Source organism: Ambystoma mexicanum, chromosome 2q, assembly GCF_040938575.1.
Source record: "Ambystoma mexicanum isolate Mex_15411 chromosome 2q, UKY_AmexF1_1, whole genome shotgun sequence".
NCBI classification, from domain to species: domain Eukaryota; kingdom Metazoa; phylum Chordata; class Amphibia; order Caudata; family Ambystomatidae; genus Ambystoma; species Ambystoma mexicanum.
The window spans coordinates 454,626,647-454,649,864 of record NC_090924.1 but is presented as its reverse complement, the minus strand read 5'-3'; the positions used below and the strand labels follow the sequence as shown (position 1 = coordinate 454,649,864).

Here is a 23,218-nt window from a genome sequence, read left to right as displayed (position 1 = left end):
GATTCGGGGCTGCTGAATTCCCAATTTTCAATAGAATACTGCTATGAGTAGTTTTCTTCACCTGAGTAAACTCTGCAGCTGAGTCTATGTCTGGGTTGACTGTTGCGGACGGCTTTCCCAAGTTAACACCACTCTCAACGTTAGGAATCTTGTTACACCGCTTTTGGGTTGTCAATCTTGCATCTTTCTTGGGCGGCACTGCCTTCTTTGTAGTTGACTGAGAGGTAGTTGGTAACACACCGTTAATGTGAGGAGTTTCTTGATAGGCACACCCGCAAAGGTCGACCTTAGCAGCTGATTTTTTTTTATTATGTCTCATCCATTTTGTGCATTCCAGCACAGCATCCGTCAGGTCGAATTTTTGGGCAGTCGCATTTCTCGCTAGATCGCTCAGTCTAGATTGCCATTTTTCAGAGTTTTCAGCTTCAACATCCATTCTTTTGTGCATGTGTTCTGCAAGTCCTTCCAACGCAGTAACCTTTGTATTTAAGCCAGCTATAACATTTATTTGATCTTTTATTGATTTGTGTAGTGATTCATAAAGCTTTATGAATGGTATCGGAGAAGTAGAGGAAGCAGCGAACACGTTATTATAGATATGTATTCCTGCCACCACTGACAGATATTGTCTGTTGACTTGTTCATGATCAACCTCTTGTGGACTTGTCATCTCTGACATCTGGTTGAATTAACGGTAGTCAGACTTTTCATATTTGTCAGACATTCACTGTTCCTCACCACAACTTCTTGATGTGCAAGGGACTGAACCTTGCTTGCTACTTGCTTGAATCTAAACAGCTCTCCTAACAAAGGTTTACTTGTTCATTCGTCTCGTCTGGACAAGTAATTAGGATTTGAGACAGATCGTTTCACGTTAAGAGTTTTTGCCGAGAATAGCAAGAATGAGCAATTTCTATCATTTCTTTGATTGACTCTGTCACAATATTTGTCCTGTATGTCATATGAACCTTCTAACCTCTGCTTGATTTCGAGGAAGTCACTTTTTAAACGTTCAGAAAGACGAGCTTCTCTAGCTGCGGCTGCTGCAAATGGGAGAGGAAGGTGATTATACAACCTCTCCTTTTTCTTTTCAAGATCAGTGGTTATATCTATGATATGTTCGTTTTCGTTTGGCAATAATGTGATATTATGCCCATTTTCTCTGAAAATGTTTGTAATTTGCATAATTCTTTCCTCAACTGTACTTTTTTTTCCTGCTTAGAACTCATCTCATCCTTTGGATTTCCTAAAGATTTCCTTGGGCCATTTATGTTGCCATTTACGTTCCTTATATACGGCTTGCTAGCTTCTTTTGAATCCATTTATTTCAGGTCGCCATTGCCAGTGATTTTTGTTTGTGAACTGTCAGTAACGGCTAGATTATTCGCCTCGGCAGACTCAGCGTCTTTGTTACCTCCGCTACTGACTCCATTTTTTTCGTTAACATCTTCTGCACCTGCGTTTATAACATCGGAGCACGGTTGTAGGGTTTCAACTGTGCCTTCGTTTTGCACAGTACAGTTACGGTCATCCATTAGGAGTTCCTCAATATGGAGAGGCATCAGCATGTCGTCATGCTTGCTTATTTCAAGCAGTTCTGCGTCGGTCAAATCAGGGTGGACCAAAGTAAGGTGTTTTGTGCAGCATCAGTGATGAAACATTTTGTTAATAATGTTTTGTATGTACTTTGTTTGATAAGATGTGGCATGACACTTCCAGCCAGCAGACCGACTGTTGACATTTTGTTTGGACCATTATTATTATATTTTGTTTGTAGGCCTTTCATGTCAATCAGCTTATGTCTTCTCTGTATCTCTTTATTACTTCTTTCTTCCTCGAATTGCTATCTTTCTCTTATTTCCTGCCTTACATTTTTTGTTATGTTTTGACACTTGTCACATGAACGCTGCGGCTTCAACTAGCCTTCAGGCACTTGTTTTCAATATGTTACCATGGCACGCATGCATCTCATATGCACGCCGCGGCTCCAACTTGCCTTCCTTGAACGTTGCTTGGCCACATAGTCAACAAGGGAGCCTCCCAGCTCGCATCACGCATTCCGTGCCGCGAGGCGAGGACATAAATGGTTCGCTGCCTAGCAACGGCCAGAAACTGAAGCTCCTGATTATTCACTCGCTCCCAGCTTGGGTCGGACGCTGCTTGCAAGCGCTCGTCCCGCTGACCATTTGATACGTGTTTTAGGCATCTTTTCTGATTAGCATTTGAACATTTCTTGATATACGCATTTCTGCTCACATACATTTTCACGCCAGGAGCACAACGCCAAACTAGGTGGTTAATTGGACTTCAGCTGCCATACCCTACACAATATTTTTCCTGTCTTATGAATATGTCACTTAAACATTCAGGTAACCTTCCTCTTCCCCCACTGATCTTTTTTCTTTTATTATTCTTTTTACCCCACTAATTGGCTTGTTCTTTTTATTTTTTCCATTATTCTGTTTCTCCTTATCATTCCTTCACGACTACAACAATGGGTATGTGTTATGCTTTCTATTATGTTTGTGATATATTTGTCTACTTCACATTTCTGTACGCATTTGTTATATTGTCTCTATGCAGTAATTGACTCGCCCTGATGAAGGAGATTGTTTTCTCCGAAATACATTGGCATGTTAAGTCAACTTATTTTGGATGCTGTGACATATCTGCTTCCTCGCTAAGGAGTTATTAGTGACTGTCAACTTTTAACATAAATCATTTATTTTTCAACTACGGACAGCGTCATTTGTGATAATTTACCACAATTTCATTTGAATTCATCAAGTTGAATAGAGACTTATCTACTACATTAGTTTGTTTCTAAGTACTTTTGTAATCCCTCATCCCAATTGGGACCAAAAAGAGAGCGACTGCGTGGCTCGGTTTGTTACTTGGCCTTTTGCTTTGTATGTTTTTGGAGTCCAGGTATCTCCAGACTCTTCGCAGACTGCTCCCATGAAGTTTCTTTTTGAAAAATGTAACTGATTCAACGTTCTTTAATTTTTTGTTCAACAATTTTCAGCTGAATTTAAATTTTGAGGTGCCCACTCAGTTTTTACTTTGTCTCTTTCCCATTTTCCTGTAAGCTTCTCCAGGAGGGAGGGGGGTTTGAGAAATTGTTTATCGCCTGATACAGGGTCGATAGCCCCTTCTTCTGGAGGGGCTCCGTAAAAAGGTTAACCTCTAAACGGCTGTTTGTTTGTTTGTTTGTTTATTTTATTTGTATAGCGCTCCAAACCCAGGGGTAGATGGGCACTTAAGAAGACGGTTACATAGTTGAGAAGTATCTTTGTGTTGCATACTTCGTACATACATACTTATAGTACATGCATATTTAATATAAGGAATACAATATGGAGTTTAAGTGTTAGAATAATATACAGGTAGCAATATACATTTATAATATACAGTCATATACAGTACATGAGCCAGTTAGTGGTCAGGTGTTAGCTACTCTTTGTTCAGGAGCCGGCTGATGACTTGCCTCCTGAAGATCTGTAAGGATTCGATAGATTTGATGTTGAGAGGTAGGGTGTTCCAGAGTTGGGAGGCAAGTACTGTGAAGCTAGTCCCGCCAACTCTTTTCAGGTGGACTCTGGGCACTGTCAGGCATAGAGTGTTGGAGGATCTGGTGGTTCTGGTAGTAGGTTTCAAGGTGAATGTGTTAGCTAGATATGGTGGTGCTAGGTGATTGAGGGACTTGTACGTGAGGCAGATGGTTTTTAAATCAATTTTCTGGCGTATGGAGAGCCATTTGCAGGACTTTCTAGCAGTGGGGATATGCTCTCGCCTGGGAATGTTGAGGGCTGCGCGCAGAGCGTTATTTTGAAGTACCTGTAGTTTGTTAGGTAGAGATTGGTTAGCACCTAGGTACAGGCTGTTGCAGCAGTCTAGTTTGGATTGTATGAGGGCTCTGGCGAGGCAGCTATTAGGTGATAGGAAGGGTCTGCTGGCCCTAATGAGCTTGCCGGTGTAGGCAGAGGCTGAGGCAATCATATTGGTGTGTTTGGAGAGGTTGCTGTTGGCATCCAGATAGAAGCCGAGGGTTTTCACACTTTTGGCAATAGGGATGGTGTGACCATCGATCGTGATGTTGTTGTAGTTGGGATTTAGTTTAGTTAGGGTGTTGGGGGAGCCGACGATGAGGAGCTCTGTCTTCTCATCATTCAGGCCTGAATGATGGAGAATATTTCGTTGATCCGAGCGAAGTCTGCTTGGTAATTGCCTGTGATGGTGAGGAGTATCTGGGTGTCATCTGCGTAATTTGTGTAGGTGACACCCAGCCGGTCCAGTTGGTCATATAGAGGCTTTGTGGGGGATACACAGGATCCCTGTGGGACCCCGCATGAGATGGGGATGGGGTCTGCTGCAGCTGTTGTTGAGAAGACTCGCATGGTTCTATTTGCCAGGAAGGATTGTATCCATGTGATGGCAGAGGAGGAGAAGTGAGCTGCGGCGGCTAGGTGACTGCAGAGGATTTCGTGGCTGACCAGGTCGAAGGCCGCTGAGAGGTCTAAGAGGAGTAGAATTGCGGCATTGCCTTTGTCTTTAATTTCATCAATCTGGCTTTTGAGATCAACAAGGGCGGCTTCTGTTCCGTGTTGGGGTCTGAAGCCAGATTGACGTATTCCTAGCAATTGGTTGGATTCTAGGTATTCCTGAATCTGGATGTAGGCAACTCTGTCCAGGATTTTTAGTAGGAATGGGACTGTGGTGATGGGCCTGTAGTTGGTGGGTATGGCTAGGTCTAGGGATTGTTTTTTCAAGAGTGGGAGAACCCATGATTGTTTTAGGTTGCTAGGGATAGAATTATTGGTGAAGGATAGGTTGATAAGTTTGGTGATGAAAGGGGAGAGCTCTCTAGCTGCGTCTTTTATGATTTGGGCGGGACAACTGTCTCCTTTGCAGTTCGAGGGTTTTAGGGAGGTGATGATTTTTTGAACTTCCGTAGTGGTAACTTTCTTAAATGTGAATCCTGAACTTGTGTTGTTGGGCGTGGGTAGGCTAGAGTTGGTGACCTTGTTATTGGAGAGTTGTTGGCGTTTGTCCTCAATTTTGATTTGGAGTCCTGTAATTTTGTTGTTAAGGGTGTTTTGGATGCTGGTGCACCAGGATTTGTCTTTCAAACAGGTGACTGGAGGTGAAGTAGGGTTTTCTAATTCCTTCAGAATTTTAAATAATTCTTTAGTGAAGGATCCTGCCTGAGTAATCCTGGTGTTGTATACATCTTTTTTGGTGCGAATTATCTCACTTTTGTATAATGAGGATAGGTTTGTGCGGTTGGATTTATTTTCCACAGAGGGGTTAGTCTTCCATGTGAGTTGTGCCTTGGCTTTCTTTTTTCTGAGTAATTTGAGGTCAGGGGTGTACCATGAGTTCAGATGAGCTTTAGGTTTGTCTTTACGTAGTTTCAGGGGGGCAACGGTATCCATTGCCTTAGCCATGGAGTCATTGAAGGTGTCAATCAGCAGGTTTAAGTCAGCGTTGGCTGGGAGAGCATTGAGGGTGGGTAGGACCAGGGGTAGTAGGGCTTCAGCAGTAATGTTGCGTTTGTTCCTGGTGGGACAGGGTGGTGCCGGAGGGTATTTATTAGGCAGTACCTGATTAGTGTTGACCTCAAAAGGAATCATGTGATGATCAGTCCATGCCAGGGGTTGGGGGTCCGTGCAGATTGTGTTGCAGTTGTAAGTTGCTACCCAGTCAAGGGTTCTGCCCTTTTGTTGGGTGGGGAGTGCATTGAGTTGTGTGAAGTCATGTTCTGTTAGGACATTGGCTAGAGATGCAGCATGTGCATCGTTCGGGTCCTGATAACCAAGGTTGAAGTGCCTGAGGATTATAATTTGTGCTGACGGTTTGGAATTTTCAGTGATGAGAGATGTGATGTCTTCTTCAAAGACCCCAGGGGGGCCTGGGGTCTGTAAATAAGGTGTAGGGTGATTGTGGTTGTGGGGAAAGTTTGCAATTTGGCTGTGTGTTACGCCTGAGAGCTACTATACTTTAGACAGCACAATCAGTGGGATTCACTAACCTGGCCAGCTGGCAGATTCCGTAAACAGCAACACTGCAGAATGAAAAGGCTTCCTGAGAAACCCTGTTCCCTCCCAGCCGATTATCAATCTCAGCCGCGGAGGAAACACAATCCCCAGGGAAAACCCTCTGGGGAAGAAAAACCCTGCGTAGCGGTGAAAGTGGATCAGGTCAGCAGTCGGCTTCCGGGAGTAATCTGCCTAGCTTCATCCAAGGAATCAGGTGCGGGCGAGACTTGTCCTGAGCAAGAGAAATAAGAGGTGAGTATCCGTCCACAGAATATAGACTGAAGTTTAGATCGGAAAGTTATGAATCAACTTACTCCGGGTACGGAGCTAAGTGCATTCAGTATGCTGGGTGGTGTCTTCCGAAAGGGAGTGATTCACTAGCCCTAAGGGGATAGAAAGACTGTTTCCGGAGACAGGAAGCGGAGATCAGTATAACAGCTAAGGTTTGGGAAGAAATTAGATGAGGTTAAAGAAAGATCCGAGGGAACTCACTCTTCGGGGCGGCAAAGGGACATAACGGATGGGACAGATGAGCGATGGGCAGTCTGATGAAAGGAGAGGCTCTAAGGGAGAAATGACAGAAGAATCGGAAATTATTATAGGTCCAGAATTCAAAGGACAGAAGAATGTTGAGATAAGCAATATTTCCTAGGAACGAACTTACGAAGCGCCGTGCTGGAGAGTAGCGACGCACTTGCTGAACTTCCTGGTCGAACTATATGGAGTCACATGATCGTTGTGGCACGAACGCGTAAAACGTGCAACCTCTGCACCGTTGCCCGCACAGACAGATTCAGGGGCGTCGGCCATCTTGGATGAGTAAAATTGTAGCACATTACAAACATGACGTTGTCGCCAGAGCGACCATCGGTGCAAAGGTGTAACACTGTGAGTATTTCGCAAGATGTGAGTGATACTGTAGAGGCTGATCTGAGGTCTAGGGAGGATTTGGAGATGATCGCTACTCCTCCACCTCTAGAGTTGTTGTCAGGGATGGCTAGCGATAAGTGTGGTCCGGACGCCTCATGAAGCCAAGTTTCTGTTAGGGCCAGGAAGTTGAGATCATTGGTAAGAATGATGTCTGCGATTTATGTGGGGTGGGCAGCCAAGGATCTGACATTCAGTAGGGCGCCTTTTAGTGGGGGATGTATGGGCTTGTTCGGCGCACTGTGCTTTGTATTGGTATTGGTGTTGGATTCGGCGTTGGGCCTAGTAGTTGGAGGTGATTGTGTTCTAGGAGATTAAGATCTCCCCCGAACTGGGCCGCCACCACATGTTGCCGGCGCAAATGTGTGTATTCTTCCCCCTTACTCAAGCATTATCTACCCCTTAGGTCCGGAAATGGTATCAGGCCCTGATCCCCAATCACCTCCCCTACCCTGGTTATTCCCGCTCTTATCCATTTAATTTGGTTTCCAAGCTACTGAATTCCACCCAGCTGTGAATTGTTCCATAGCGGCTGTTCTCTTTTGAATTTCCCTTCCCACCTCATACCCTGGTTGGTCTCCTCCCTTATCAGGACTAGTTTCCGCCCTGCCAGGGAGAGTAACTTCCATCCCTCACCCCTATAGAGCACTTGTAATTGGTCCATGTCCCGCACTGTATCCAGTTCCAGTCTTGTGTGTGGGAGATCCCTCCCCCATATACCCATTTGTTGGCCACCAGTAGATCTGCTGCCCAGTAGTGCTACTTTATGTCGGGGAGACCCAGTCCACCCTCCCATACCGATCTAGTCAGGACTCTCGGGGCTATCCGTGGGGATTTCCCCCCATACCACCTCCCTCATAAGGGCATGGATTAGCTTTAATTGACCTTTAGTGATGTGCACCGGAGTATTCTGTAATATGTACAGCAGCTATGGGAGTGCCAGCATTTTGAGTAGATTGACTCGCCCCAGCAGAGTACTGGGCAGGGTAACCGCATCATCTCGTAATGTATTCATAATAGGATCCAGGTTTTTCGCAATGAAGGACCTCGAGTCTCTCCGCACCTTGATCCTCAGATACTTGAACCCGTCTATTTCGACTCTTAGGGAACACCACCACGGGTGTTGTCTCTCGTCCTCCTTTGACCGACATAATTACGGATTTACCCCAGTTGATCCTAAACCCGCAACAGTTGTAGAATTCCTGCAATATCTGTATGACACTGGGGCCTGATCCCTCCGGCTCCCCCAGGTACACCAGGACATCATCTGCATATAGGGATATACTATCTTCCTAGCCCCCGGGCCATGTGAAACTGCAGATATTGGAGTCCGTACAAAGTACTTGTGCCAGTGGTTTGATTGCTATTAAAAATAACCGGGGGGACAGTGGGCACCCCTGTCCGGTGCCCCTCTGCAGCATAAACGTGCGTGGTGTGTGACCATTTACTCTGACTTTGGGCAGTGAGTTTGCGTATAACAGCTGCACCCTCCTTATATATTCAAGCCCCATACCCATTTTCCCCATCACTGCCCACAGGAAGTTCCATACGACCGAGTTGAAAGCCTTCTCCAAGTCCAGGGTCATTACCACATGATCCCAGTCTAGGGAATCCAGCAATGCCAGTTTGTTGTGCGAGCTCTGTAAATTAATTTGCGTGGTCCTACCCGGCACAAATCTGCATTAGTTGGCCGATCTGTGGAAGTAGCCTGTTCGCCAGCACCTTGGCAAAGATCTTGGCCTCCACATTCAGTAGAGAGATTGGGTGGTATGACGAACAGTCGGCAGTTTCCCTTTCTTATGTATGACCACAATATTGGCCTTTCTTAGGTCTATAGGAAGTTCCCTCGGTGTAGTATTCCACCGGGAATCCGTTTGGTCCGGGTGTTTTCCCCGTCTGCAGTTCCTGGATGGCTGTGGTTAGCTCCTCCCTTGTAATCTCTGCCTCTAATTCTAGATGTTCCCTCTCCCCCCAACTGTGGTAGGGCTATACTGGTCAGGTATTCCTCAATTTCTCGTGTGGTTGCTCCTGGGGCCTCAGCATATAAGGCCTGATAGTAATCGGCAAAGGTATAGGCGATATCCTCCCCCTCTATTAGTTCTTTCCCTTTCCCATCAATCACAGCCTGCACCCACCACGCTCCCTCCTTTCCAGCCATGCCAACATCCTTCCTCCTTTATCCCTCATCTCATAGATTCTTGCCAGATGTGCCGCCTGGGCTTCATCTGTCACAATGTCCTTCAGTTCCCTAACCACCTTATCCAGTGCCCTCCTGTTGTCATCTGTTAGTGCCTGCGTGTGGAGCCTCTCGGCTTCCTCTACTTCCTCCTCCTTCCCCCTCATGTAAGCCCGCCGTTTCTTCTCAAGGACCCCTAACACTGTTTGAGCATTCCCTCTAAGCACTGTTTTGTATACCTCCCATATCGTAGATCACCTGTCCACAGATCCCGCATTCAAATCAAAGTATTCCTTTGTTCCATCTACAAGTTCTTTCCTCACCTCCTCATTCCCCAAGTGGTACGCTGACCATCAGAACTGATTCCCCCCAGAGTACCCCGGCAATCCCAAGATATCTCCCCCTATCATCCTTGTTACCGTGGAAACCTGAAAGGTCAGGGATTTGTGTATTAATACTACCACTCCCTGTGATCCCGGTGGTAGCCTGCATGTTCCACCACGTTGAACTGTCCTCTCCACAAGAAACAGCAGGTCGAGCCCAATAGGTGGGTCTTGTGTAGTTAGATTATCTCTGCCTTACTTTCTTTAATATAGTGCATAACCAAACTCCTTTTGATTTTATCCAACATACCGTTCACATTCCATGTTAGGCAATTTATTGTCTTACGTCCCATTTCCTTTTATTCCTTTGTTAGCCAATCCCCCCCGATAACGGGGACCTAGAGTCTGTTATTTTGGACGGAAGTTAGGTGAGTACCCTCTCACGTTGTGCATTCCCAACCATAACTCCCCCTAACTGCCCTTCCCCTCCCTCCTAAATAAAACAGTTCCCCATCCCACCCCATACTTCTCCCAATTTAGGAGCATCTGTCGCCTCATAACCAATGAACCACCCTTCTCCTCGATTTCGGAGATGGGCTTTTTGTGGGGGGCCACGCAAAGTAGTCACTCTGCACCTACTCCCATCCCGGACCGCTTCCAGTCTATTAGTCTGTTTAGTTCAGTCCATGACCTCTATAAATTAGCACCACACCTGCCATTCGACCCACTAGTACCTGCGCCTCTGTGGGCCGTCATCTGCTATTTAGCCTCTGCGTCATCTTGGCCAGGGGGCCTCTCTCCTGTCAGGCCTAGTCTATTCTTGGTTGGAGTTTTCTGCTGTGTTCTGTCTGCTAGGTGTGTATGCTGTTTTTCGACACAGTCCCATGCTTCTGAGGGATTGTTGAAAAAGCAAACTCCTTTAGTTCCACAGACTCGCAGTGTGGCCGGATACATCATTACATATCGTATCCCTTTCTCTGTGAGGTTCCTTTTTGTGGCCTCAAATGTTTGTCTAGCCTTCTGGACCGCTCTGGTGAAGTTAGGATAGATTCCTTTTGCTGTTCCGTTATGTGTCGGGGACCCCTTCCTCCTTGCCATTTGGAGAACAGCATCTCTATCCCTATAATTGAGGAGTCGGCAAGCACTCATCTTGGTGGGCCTCCCGGTGGTGGTTTTCTTCCAGGCACTCTGTGGGCCCGCTCCACCGAGAAGAAACTTGATAGTCCTTGGGGACCCATCCATTCGCGAATTAGTTGTTCAAGAACAATTACATGGAGGGGCCCTCTGCTTCTTCCAGTAGTCCGCTCAGTCGTATATTTTTTCGGCGTGAGTGTCCCTCCGCTTCATCCATCCTGCTCTCAAGCACCTCCGTTCTTTTCAGCAGCAGTTGGGTGTCTTGCTGTAGTGGTGTCAGGGCATCCTCCACTTCTGATATACGGCCCTCGGCTTCTTGGACTCTGGTGGACGTGTACTTTAGATCTTGTCTCAGAAGTCCCACATCTATTCCCACCAAGTCTATTCTTTGTTTTTATTGTGCCTTTGATTCTCTGATCGCCCGTAGGATTTCTTGTGTTGCTATCATCGTTCCTTCTTTATTATCTGTTTCTGTTATTTAATGGAATTACGACAGTAATGTCGATACTGTTTCCCACAATAATTAGCAAAACGTGAAAAATCTCACCTTGACAGATCGAGTAGACCGCCAGGAAACAACCAAGTGCAGCCGTGAAAGCTACCCTAGGACAGCCCTGTCCTCTCCGACCCGGAGTGGGATTAACCAGGGGAGAGAACAGGGTAGCCAGGGAAACACTCGATGGGGAAGAAAACCCTGATAGAATCTGGAAGTGTTGTGGATCCGGATGGTTGATGAATGTCTTCTACGAGTGGCTGTGGGCAGGAAGGCTTCGTCTGGATGAACGAAAGGAAAATGATCAGAGTAGTAGCGTAAAGAAGGGAATGGGAAGTGGAAATTAAATGGCACAGTAAAAGGGTTCTTACCAGCAGAGTGAAGGAGAGGATGATTGATTTAGGGCTTCGAAGGAGAAGAGATCGGGAGACGAGAGCTCTAAAAGAAATAATACTTGGATCAGAATCTGAATCGGGAGAGACGGAACGGAGTTCCGAGTTTATGGCACTTACAGCTATTGGGTGTTTCAGCAAGGATGAAAGCAGGGTTGGCGTAATCGTGATGCCGATGGATATCTGGGCTTGATGAGAAATCCCGAGAGATAGCGAGACCGGAATGGGAGCGAGAGTCTGGAAATGAGAGCTTGAGAGACAAAAAGGTTACAGGATTAGTCGAAAGGCAAATGGTAGAGGCAGAGATGTTGAAATCCCTAGAGGCGAACTCACGGAGCGTCTGTAGAAACAGAAGCGACGCGAGGAGTTGCCGGCTTCCGTGTTTGATAAAGGATCACGTGAGCAGGCCGGAACGTCTCGGAGAAACGTGAAGAGTCTAGACCGCTACTTTCAGAACAGAAGTCATCTTGAGAAGGATTCTCGGGAGTCGTGTAGAGAAGAGTACCACACAATCGATTGCCAGCCCATAGTGACCACCTCCCACAATGTGTAACAGTATACCCCCTCCTCCTGGGGGGAGAACCCGGTTTACCCGGGTGAAAAAGAAAGAACCGTCGAATCAACCTAGGAGCATGAACACCAGAAGCAGGTTCCCAGGACCGTTCAGCAGGCGAGTAGCCCTTCCAATCTACCAAAAACTGCAATTTACCCCTCCTGTAACGAGAGTCACAAATATCGGCCACTTCATATTCTGATCCAGTAGCAGTGAAGACCGGAGGTGGAGGAGGGTTCCCCGATCTCCGAAAACGGTCTGGAACGACCAATTTGATTTGAGATAAATGGAACACTGGATGAATCCGAGACCAGGAAGTGGGTAAGGCGAGTTTGATTGCAGCAGGCCCAACCCAGGATAAGACTTTAAAGGGTCCAAAATATCTAGGAGACAATTTAGAAGGTACAAGCTGCCGGGGAAGGAATCGGGATGCCAGCCAAACAGAATCTCCCGGGATGATAGTAGGGGCTGCCCGACGATGCTTGTCTGCGTTCCTCTTAGCCCGATCTTGAGCCTCGTGAAGAGACAGTCTAGCTAGCTTCTGTCCCTCTTGAATATCCGAGAGAAGACTGTCAACACCAGGGCAACAGGAAGCAGGAATAGAAACGGTAGGTACAAAAGAAGGGTGATACCCATAAGAACAATGAAAAGGACTGGTGTGAAGAGCAGAATGCTTGGAGTTGTTGTAGGCGAACTCCGCAAATGGGAGCAATTCGACCCAATTGTCTTGGGCTGCTGAGATGAAACATCTCAAATATCCTTCCAAAGTTTGGTTTAATCTTTACGTCTGCCCGTTAGTCTGGGGGTGGTATCCGGAACTTAAGGCTCTCTTGATTCCCAGAATGTGACATATCTTCTGCCAGAAAAGAGAGGTATATTGGGGGCCTCGATCTGATACAATGGTATCTGGGAGTCCGTGTCGAGAAAAGATTTCGGAAAGGAATATCTTTGCCATATCCGCTTCTCCAGGAAGTTTCACTAATGGGGTAAAATGTGCCAGTTTGGTAAAATAATCGATGGTGACCATGATAGTGGTTTTATTCTCAGAAGGAGGTAGGTCTGAAACAAAATCGGTGGAGATAAACTGCCAAGGTCGGTCTGGAATAGGCATTCTAGAAAGTAAGCCGAGAGGAGACATCCGAGGAGACTTAGACTGAGAGCAGATAGTGCAGGCTGCAACATAATCACGGATGTCTGCCTTTACTGCCGGCCACCAAAAATGTCGTTGAACAAGCTCCAAGGTTGAGGCGTATCCTCGGTGGCAAGCTGCTCGGGAGTCGTGACACATTTGTAGAACTTCTTGTTGTAGTGACGGAGTGGGAAGCAGAACCTGAGTTCCTCGAAAATAATAGCCCCTCTCTTCAGTGAGCTGATGATTAGCGGCGATTTCCTCACATAGGAGTTTGTTCTGATTTGTAGCAATCAGTACTTCTTGAAGAAAATCAGTTAGGACTGCGATAAATCGTGCTGTGGGGAACATCCTTTCAGAACAGAAATTAGAAGTTGGAGAATCTTTCCGAGAAAGAGCGTCGGCCCTTAAGTTATGTTTTCCAGGAAGAAAGGTGAATTCGATCCGAAAGGGAAGAAAGAAATAGGCCCAGCGGGCTTGTCTACTGTTGGTGGTCTGGGCATTCTGGAGTACTCTGAGATTTTGGTGATCGGTTCGGACTTTGACAGGAAAAGAAGATCCCAACAGCAGATGTCTCCACTCTTCGAAAGCCCGTTTAATAGCTAAAAGTTCCTTCTCAAGAACTGAATAATTCAGTTCTGCTGCGTTGAATGTCCTAGACAGATACGCGACGGGTCTTTCTTCCCCCTGGTCAGAGAGTTGTAACAGCACAGCTCCCATAGCGTATTGAGAGGCATCAGTCTCCACTATAAACGGCTTGGTCTGATCAGGGGTGATCAAAATAGAGGCAGAAGTGAAAATTTCTTTCAGAGTTTGAAAGGCACTTTGGGCTGCTTCGTTCCAGAAGAATGTGACGTTCTTCTTTAGTAATTGTGTGATGGGCAGAATAATTTCAGAAAAACAGGGGATAAATTTCCTGCAGAAATTTGCAAATCCTAGAAATCACTGGATGTCTTTGACACAGGAGGGAATGGGCCAATCTAAGACTGCGGACACTTTCTTTGTATCCATAGATATGCCCAGGCTAGATAACACGAAACCTAGGTAAGTAACTCGCTCTTGGTGGAATACACACTTTGAGGCTTTGCAATAGAGATGGTTTGATTGGAGTCGACCGAGAACTATGTTAACATGATTGATATGGACTTTCGGGTTGGAGGAATAAACAAGAATATCGTCCAGGTATACGATTACAAAATGAAACAAGATGTCAGCGAACAAGTGATCCATGAATCGTTGGAACACTGCTGGTGCATTCACTAGACCAAACGGCATCACATGATATTCAAAGTGTCCGAACGGGGTGCGAAAAGCTGTTTTCCATTCGTCCCCAGGAGCTATTCTGATGAGGTGGTAGGCTCCTCTGAGGTCGAGTTTAGTGTAAACAGAAGCCCCCTGGACTGCCTCTATAATGTCAGATATTAAAGGCATGGGGTACTTATCAGGAATAGTAATCTTGTTGAGACCTCTGTAGTCAATGCAGGGGCGGAGTTCCTCAGAATCTTTTTTGGGAATAAAAAAAAGAGAAGAGCCCGCTGGGGAGATTGACTCAGAGATTAGACCATTGCGTAAATTGGCCTGGAGATAGTCTTTTAGGACTGCCTTTTCCTTTTGGGACAAAACATACATTCTGCCAAAGGGAATGGGTTGTTCTGGAAGAAGGTTAATATGACAATCGTCCCTCCTATGAGGAGGTAGAGTGGGAAATATGGGATTCTCGAAAACTGACTGAAACTTTCGATGACACATGGGATGATCTCTAGTTGGTTTATGGTGGGCCCGGTTGGAAGGTTTGACACTTCAGTTGGAATGTGAACACCCACTGACTCCTGGGACAAACAATGATTTACACAGAACTCCGACCCTAGGAATAAAGTACCCGCTGACCAGTTAATATAAGGGTTATGGAGTCGTAACCATGGGAGAGCCAAGATAACAGGGAAGTGAGCGGCTTTAATAAGGTCAAAAACCAAAGTTTCTTTATGATTGGCGACCATACAAGTAATCGGTTCGGTCTGTTCCTTGATCGGGCCGGAGCTCAATGGACTTCCATCCACTCCTTGGATGGGAGTAATGATGGATTTGGAAACAAGTTGTATCTCGTGTTTCGTGGCCCAATCATTGTCCAAGAAATTGCCAGCGGCTCCACAGTCAATCAAGGCTGGTATGCCCACCAACACTCGTTCTGAAAGAATCATAGATAGAGATACCACCACCATGGTTTGGCAAGTAGCTGTGTCAAGCGACATTCCCATTCGATATGGGGAAATAGGATTTGGAGCCACTACCGTTCTTCCCCTTGAGGTAGGGCTTTGAAGTTTCCCGATTTAGGATTTGGGGTATGTCGTGGAGGAACCAAGTGACAATCCTTCAAAACATGTAGTGAAGAACCACAATACATACACAGTCCACCGGTCTTTCTTCTTTCTCTTTCAGAGGCGGATAGTGGTCCCCTCACAGCTCCAATCTGCATGGGCTCTTCATTTTGGACGTGTGGTTTATTTCCTGTCGGATAATATTCACTGAAGGATCGGGTATCCTTGCTCTTTTTCCGTTCATAGGATCGTTCCTGCAACCGGTACTCAATTTGCATGGTTAGCGTTATCATGTCTGCTAGGTTGGCTGGGCGAGGAACCCTAGAAATCTCGTCTTTCAGCTCGTCAGTTAATCCCCTACGAAAAAGAGTTAGAAGACCCTCATCCGGCCATCCTAATTCAGACGATAACTGCTTAAATTGGGTGATATACCCTAATAGGTCCTTTCCGCTCTGTTTTAAGTCAAGGAGTCTTTCCTGAGAGGATACAGTGATTTCTTTTCTCCCAAACATGGATTTTAGACTGTTAGAGAAAGCAGTATAAGAATCAAGGATTACATTGTTTGAGGTAACCAAGGGCGTGGCCCATGCCAATGCGGGCCCGGATAAGTGAGAAATCACAAACCCCACCTTATCTTTGTCCGTTGGGAAGAAACGAGGTTTAAGTGTAAACTGGACCGTACAGCTATCAAGGAATTCTTTGAGCTTGTAAGGGTCGCCATCATACATTATCGGAAGTAATGTGGACGGGGGAGTATCGGAAAATGCTCTAGCAACTTGTTGTCGTAATCGTACATTGTCTTGCTTAAGTGATTGTACCTCTAAAGACATGGCCTGCATAGCGGCCATTAGTTGCTGTATTTGTTGTTCCATAATGGTCTTCGTCTGTCAATATTATGGCGTCGCTTACTGTTATTTAATGGAATTACGACAGTAATGTCGATACTGTTTCCCACAATAATTAGCAAAACGTGAAAAATCTCACCTTGACAGATCGAGTAGACCGCCAGGAAACAACCAAGTGCAGCCGTGAAAGCTACCCTAGGACAGCCCTGTCCTCTCCGACCCGGAGTGGGATTAACCAGGGGAGAGAACAGGGTAGCCAGGGAAACACTCGATGGGGAAGAAAACCCTGATAGAATCTGGAAGTGTTGTGGATCCGGATGGTTGATGAATGTCTTCTACGAGTGGCTGTGGGCAGGAAGGCTTCGTCTGGATGAACGAAAGGAAAATGATCAGAGTAGTAGCGTAAAGAAGGGAATGGGAAGTGGAAATTAAATGGCACAGTAAAAGGGTTCTTACCAGCAGAGTGAAGGAGAGGATGATTGATTTAGGGCTTCGAAGGAGAAGAGATCGGGAGACGAGAGCTCTAAAAGAAATAATACTTGGGTCAGAATCTGAATCGGGAGAGACGGAACGGAGTTCCGAGTTTATGGCACTTACAGCTATTGGGTGTTTCAGCAAGGATGAAAGCAGGGTTGGCGTAATCGTGATGCCGATGGATATCTGGGCTTGATGAGAAATCCCGAGAGATAGCGAGACCGGAATGGGAGCGAGAGTCTGGAAATGAGAGCTTGAGAGACAAAAAGGTTACAGGATTAGTCGAAAGGCAAATGGTAGAGGCAGAGATGTTGAAATCCCTAGAGGCGAACTCACGGAGCGTCTGTAGAAACAGAAGCGACGCGAGGAGTTGCCGGCTTCCGTGTTTGATAAAGGATCACGTGAGCAGGCCGGAACGTCTCGGAGAAACGTGAAGAGTCTAGACCGCTACTTTCAGAACAGAAGTCATCTTGAGAAGGATTCTCGGGAGTCGCGTAGAGAAGAGTACCACACAATCGATTGCGAGCCCATAGTGACCACCTCCCACAATGTGTAACAGTTTCACCCCCCGGGTCAGATTGTCCAGCTGCTCCTCCTGTTGTGTAGACATCATCTTCCTCTGATGCCACAATATTTCGTCTTTGTTTTTGTCTCTTGTCATTTCCCCAGTCATCCGGATGTTGGATTCTCAGTGCCTGCTGCCAATCTACGCTCTCTGCTCCACCTGGGCCTACAGGTTAGCGCTTGTCTGGTCCTCCATTCTGTCTTTGTGGTAGGACTCCTTGGCCCTAGCTTTTCTCTGCGGCCTTCCCTTCCAATGCCCCTCTATAGCTCGCCACTTCCTACACCAGTGTGAGGCGCTCCTCCTATGCACTATTGAGTTGTGCCACAGGTCTTTGGCCCTCTTCAGTCTTGTCAGCGCAGGTTATTTACCAGGGGTACTGCCAACCGGTCCCTGTTGTAGCTGGGGGGCCTCAGGTTCCTTCCCTCTCTCTTTTTATTTGCTTCCTTCCTGTGCTTGCCCTCTGTGACCGTGTCTCTGGTCGTTGTCCCTTGTGCTGTTCCCACAATATGAATGGCGAGTCTTTGCAGGTGTGATCTGTTCATGTCCGGGCTCGGGTGAGTTACTTGGGGTGCATGAGGGATGGATGGTCTTCCCGGCTTTGGTCGCGCAATTGTGTTTCTTTCCACTCCCCTATCCTGGGATTTGCCCGGGTCTTCAGGGTTCTCTGTAAGGTCCAGCGTGTAGTGTGCAGGTACTTCTCCCTTTATCCTGGATTCAGCATGCCTTTCAGCCCCTCCTCTCTCTTCCCTCTCATCTGTGTAGGTGCTGAGATTATATTCCTCTCTCTTTCCTCAACACTTCGGCTCTCTGCAAGCCTCCGTTAAGGAAGTATGCACCTCTCAGGGGATGCAAATAGTCAAGCTGGTCCCGGCCCCCGACCCTCACCTTGTCCCTCCTGGGACTCTTGGGGCCTTTTCCGCTCCCGGTGATCTTCGGAATTGGGTTTCCTGTCTCCTGGGCACTGAGCGAACTGCTACTAGATGCACACACCCGGGCTACGATCCGCCGCCATCTTGCTCCCGCAGCTCGCCTGCCGAGTCTGTTTTTAAAGTGCAATTTTGTCCGCTTTCCCAGCATGCCAGCCCCTCAGATTGCCTCAGAATGTGCCCCTCACCTTCATACAACCGGGGTGACGAAGTAGGGCTCCAGGGTCCACTTTTTCTGCACGTTAGCGGCCTTGCAGTGTGGTTTCAGGGCAGAGCGACGCTGAGGCAGTTCATTCCATGTTTCGCGCAACAGCGCCCCCCAGTTTTGAAAGAGTTTAGGAAAAGATAGTGGTCAGTCATCCATGATTGAATTGCCAAAATGCAAGAAATGCGAGTAGCATAGATTGTAGAAGAAAAAGAGGAACATTATAGAAAGAGCTGAGTATCGACGGTGTAGAAATATTGGAACAGTCCAAAGGAAGTGATAATAGAAGCAAGTGGACAGGTATAGAGAGAAAAGAACTCTGATAAAGAGGAAAAGTGGAAGAAGTGTTACCAGCGCAGGAAAAATAATAGGTATGATTTAGGCAGCTAGCATGCACTAGTGAGATGCACCTATCTTCCCTCATTCAAGCTATTCTTATCCAAAAGAAATGTATAAACTTACTTAGTTAACTCCTCGCTTAATTTCTCACCAAAATCTTATGCTGCCCTCTAAATGAACTTGACCATGCACTGCAAATGTCAGCTCACTTATCCTTCCAGTTCCAATGATATATATACATAAACCACACATCTCTCTTCCCTGAGATCACTGATTTACATTGCTCACACAAGAGTCACAGGGACTAAGATTTTGATTTAGAAAACGGCACAACATGCAACTTACTTGATTAGTTGTAAATGTTTTTTGAGTTCAGTTTTTAAAAACTCAAACCGTATCAGGATTTTCTTCTAGAAAAACTACTGTGAAACAAACCCCTCTTTCTAAGCCTACACACACACATTCACACAGCAATCACTATCATTCACACAAGCACCCATCACCATATACGCACTCACAACACAAGCATACACGCATCCATACACATACTGAAATAAAAAATACATGAACATAAATGTACCTTGTGCAGGGGCCGCCCCGCTCCAGGCTGCTATGTCCGTATATGCGAGGAGGCGCAGGAGCTCCCCCTTGTACAAACAGACATGCAGTGCCCCAGCCAGCATTTCCAATGAGCTATACAAGGCTGGTAGAGCAAAACGCCCCCAGTCTTGCATGGCTCAGTGAGCATGTGCGGCTGGCAAACTGAACTGTCAAAGGGAAACAGAGTTTCCCTTTGACAGTTCAGCCAGCCCAGGAGCACTCCCTCAGCTGGAAAAAGCTGCTGAGGGAGCGCTCAGTGTTTCATTGGGCTGACTCCTTGGTTCCTCCATAATGGGTGAGGGAGCCACTATGTGGACACCCCCTCGCCCATTATGGATGAGCTGCCAGGCTCGGACTGGCCTATAGGGCATTGCCCGTACTAAAAATTCAAAATGCTAGTGTGGGCCAGTCAAAATGGGCCACTTTTTTAGCCAATGTGGGGCAGTTTGATGAGTTATTTCACTATGCAGCTAGTAGTTTTGACCATTGTTGCTGAATAAATATTCCTTAAATATCACAATTCGCTTACATTTTAATAAAAAACACCCCCTTGGGTACTACTCAAACAGTCTGTGACTAACGGAATGAATATCCATTTGCAACTGTGGGCCACTTTTTCATTGGTGCCTGAGACAGCGTTATGCTCCAGTCCGACCATGAGAGCCGCCCCTGCCCACTTTCCCAGGCAGGGGGGGGGGGGGGTGCGCCCCACAGTTTGAAGACCTCTGCAGGGACAGAAAAGGATGACGAGTATAATGTATAGTGGCCCATGTCCACTAACATAAAACACATGCTGAAAGGGGTAATGGTGATTTGTTTGTTTACAAATATATTTATGCTACTTTGGAATACAGGTAAGTAGCCTTCCCCGAATGTGTGGGACATAACTATGAGGAGTGAAGTAGGGGAGTGGGAGAAATAAGGATTACGAATATGCAACCCAGACAATTTAATTAATTTTGCTAAACAAAAGAATTTCAAGAAAACGTGTTACTCTTTTATAACCTAAATTATCTGAAATATGATTTTTGTAACTCAATTTCCACCTTATTATAAAGCAGTACTGTATGAAAATATTTTAGAATATATACCTTTCTGGAGCTTTTTCACCAGCTTTAAAAGATCTTCCACGTCTAAAGCGGACTCTAAATATAACGCAAAATAAAATGGAATTAAATCAATATTTTGTTCACGTATTGTTTATATGCACATAATTCAACATTGATTAACGTTGAAAACAGAAATGTACGTTTTAATTAAAAATCACAGTCGCTTCATCACATACAAAGAAGCATGTTTTACAACATAAAATTGCGACATTTTGTAGATGCGCCTGCCTGTATTGACCTGTTTTCGGTGGGAGATTAATTTAAAAATATTAAACTTAAAGGCTGGTGTGATGCTTTGCAGAAAGATGTAATTGTTAGGTTTAACGATGTTCACGGATTTTTTAATGTATGTTCCCAGATAGTAAGCTTTAAAAACACTACGTAGTGCATTGAAGCAGATTTAGGGGGTAGAAAAATCATTTTTAGAAACATATTTTTAGAGCGGCATACTTACCAAGTTTACTGGCTTCCATTCTGTCTGACGTATTACTAACACAGACGAAAGGAAATAGGAAGCACTCTACTGATAAATGTTCAGATATTTTGGTAAATTGTAAAACTACGACACATTTACGTCGCGGCTTGCGAGGCCTCTCGATTAAACTATGATCCGGAAGTCAGTTCCTGGAGCCAGTCTCATAGCCAAGAGGTGACGGGTGTGCACGTTGGCCGTGCTTCACGGTCAGGGTTACGTGACGTCCACGTCTCAGCACAATCATAGCCAAGAGGTGACGCGTGTGCAAGCTGGCCGTGCTTCACGATCAGGGTTACGTGACGTCCACGTCTCAGCACAATCATAGCCAAGAGGTGACGCGTGTGCAAGCTGGCCGTGCTTCACGATCAGGGTTACGTGACGTCCACGTCTCAGCACAATCATAGCCAAGAGGTGACGCGTGTGCAAGCTGGCCGTGCTTCACGATCAGGGTTACGTGACGTCCACAGCACAATCATAGCCAAGAGGTGACACGTGTGCAAGCTGGCCGTGCTTCTCGATCAGGGTTACGTGACGTCCACGCATACTTGCCAACACTACAGATTTAGGCAGTAGGCTACTGCTTTTTAAGCAGTCCTACTGCCTACATATTTCAGTGACAGATCCTACTGCATTTTATAGTGACAAGTAATGTATGTGACTATAAGGCAAGCTCCAGTACAAAGCATGCAATACATTAGTCTGTCTGTACAGTGGACTGGTAGGTAATTACTTTGATTGGGCTCAGACCAATCCACTGACCTGACAGCTACGTGACTGTCATGCACTCTGGCCGGGACAACCCTTAGGTGAACCACCAGCGAAGGCAAGTGGCAGAGTGTAAAACCTTCACACAACATCTGCCTATCAGACTAAGCAGGGTATCAGTCACCATGTCATTCAGTGTTTAACTTGCAATAAATATATACTGCCTGGGCTGCTGCTACAGAGCAGTGGCAAACGTTGCCCAGCAGCTCTGTGTAATTACCTTCTGTGAAGTTAGGTAATTGAATTTGGTGTTAAGTTACCATTCAGAATTATACATTTTTAACATTTGAACATCGTTCCATATTGTGCTGTTTGATGGGTTGTGTATTTTAGAATGCTTCAATGGTGCCAACAATGTATGTTATGTATTTTCCCGTAATGTCATTGTTATGGGAATTGTTAATTTTTGAAACTGCAAAAATCCTACATCTTTTTGGTCACAGAATGTTGGCAAGTATGTCCACGTCCCAGCACAAGTTACAGTTTGGAACGTGGGGTTCCTGTGCAGAATGCTCTTAGTGATGCTATTAAGAAGAAGTAGAACTATAAACATAAGATCTCTGTGGCCTTTCTTTATAAAGAGAAAAGGTGTGAATGCGGTTTATAAATGCAGCAGTCATCAATATGGTGTGAGGCCCGGGCTCAGTCCGCAAAAAGCTGTGAAATGTGTCACCTCGGAAAGCGGTGTATGTACTTACTTTTAAATGTACTTTTGAACTTTAAAAGTAAGTAAATACACCGTTCTCCAAGGTGAGAAAATAGTCTTTTACCACAACTGCAGCCATGGCAAACGTGCCGAGGATAAAAGCCTGCCCAGAGGATGATATAAATAGACCCCCCTGGAAGCTAAAGGCTGTGAGGTGCAGATGTGTAGACAGGCAAGGGTCTGAAGGAAACAGGTAATGAAAAAAAAGCCCTTTTTTGTGTGTACTGGAACCGAAAAATTGATTTTCAGACAAAAAACACACAAAAGATAAAATTCATATAAGACAACAAATTAGACAGTGTAAAAACAATCCAAGACCTGAACTTCAAGGTATATACCTTCGACCCTCCCAAAAAAAGAAAATGAACATCCAAAACATTTCATAAAACAAGTTAACTGCTAACAATTAAAAGGAATAAACAAAGCAAGTTAAAAACTCACGACTAAGACATACATGCCAAACCTCCCGATTTAGGCGGGAGGCTCCCGATTTTTCGGTGAAAAATATTGCTTTTTTGCACGGTCTCCCGCCTAAAATACCTGTACCCCCAATGCATTTCGATGGGGAAATGTATGGGTCCCGATTTCCCTGTGGAAATCTCCCTCCCAGGTGCATCTGAATGTTGCCATGTATGCTAAGAAGAGACAAAAAGGAAGGGAAAAGCGGAGAAGACCCAGATTTCCTGTATCTTCATTCTTTCCATCAGAAATGTATTGGGAGCATTTCGG

At 45.8% G+C, this 23,218-nt stretch overlaps 1 protein-coding gene across 1 annotated transcript in view; it reads right to left on the bottom strand.

Moving 5' to 3' along the window:
- The window catches only part of LOC138568762 (synaptonemal complex central element protein 1-like), a 1,666,397-nt gene extending 1,645,256 nt beyond the window's left edge, over nt 1–21,141 (bottom strand). Inside the window, exons 1-2 of the mRNA XM_069646543.1 lie at nt 20,998–21,141; nt 20,526–20,579 (exon numbers count right to left, since the gene is read on the bottom strand). Coding sequence (XP_069502644.1) covers nt 20,526–20,579; nt 20,998–21,016 — 73 coding nt within the window. The 5' untranslated portion in view covers nt 21,017–21,141. The remainder of the gene's footprint in view (nt 1–20,525; nt 20,580–20,997) is intronic.
- Nucleotides 21,142–23,218: the final 2,077 nt, after the last annotated feature.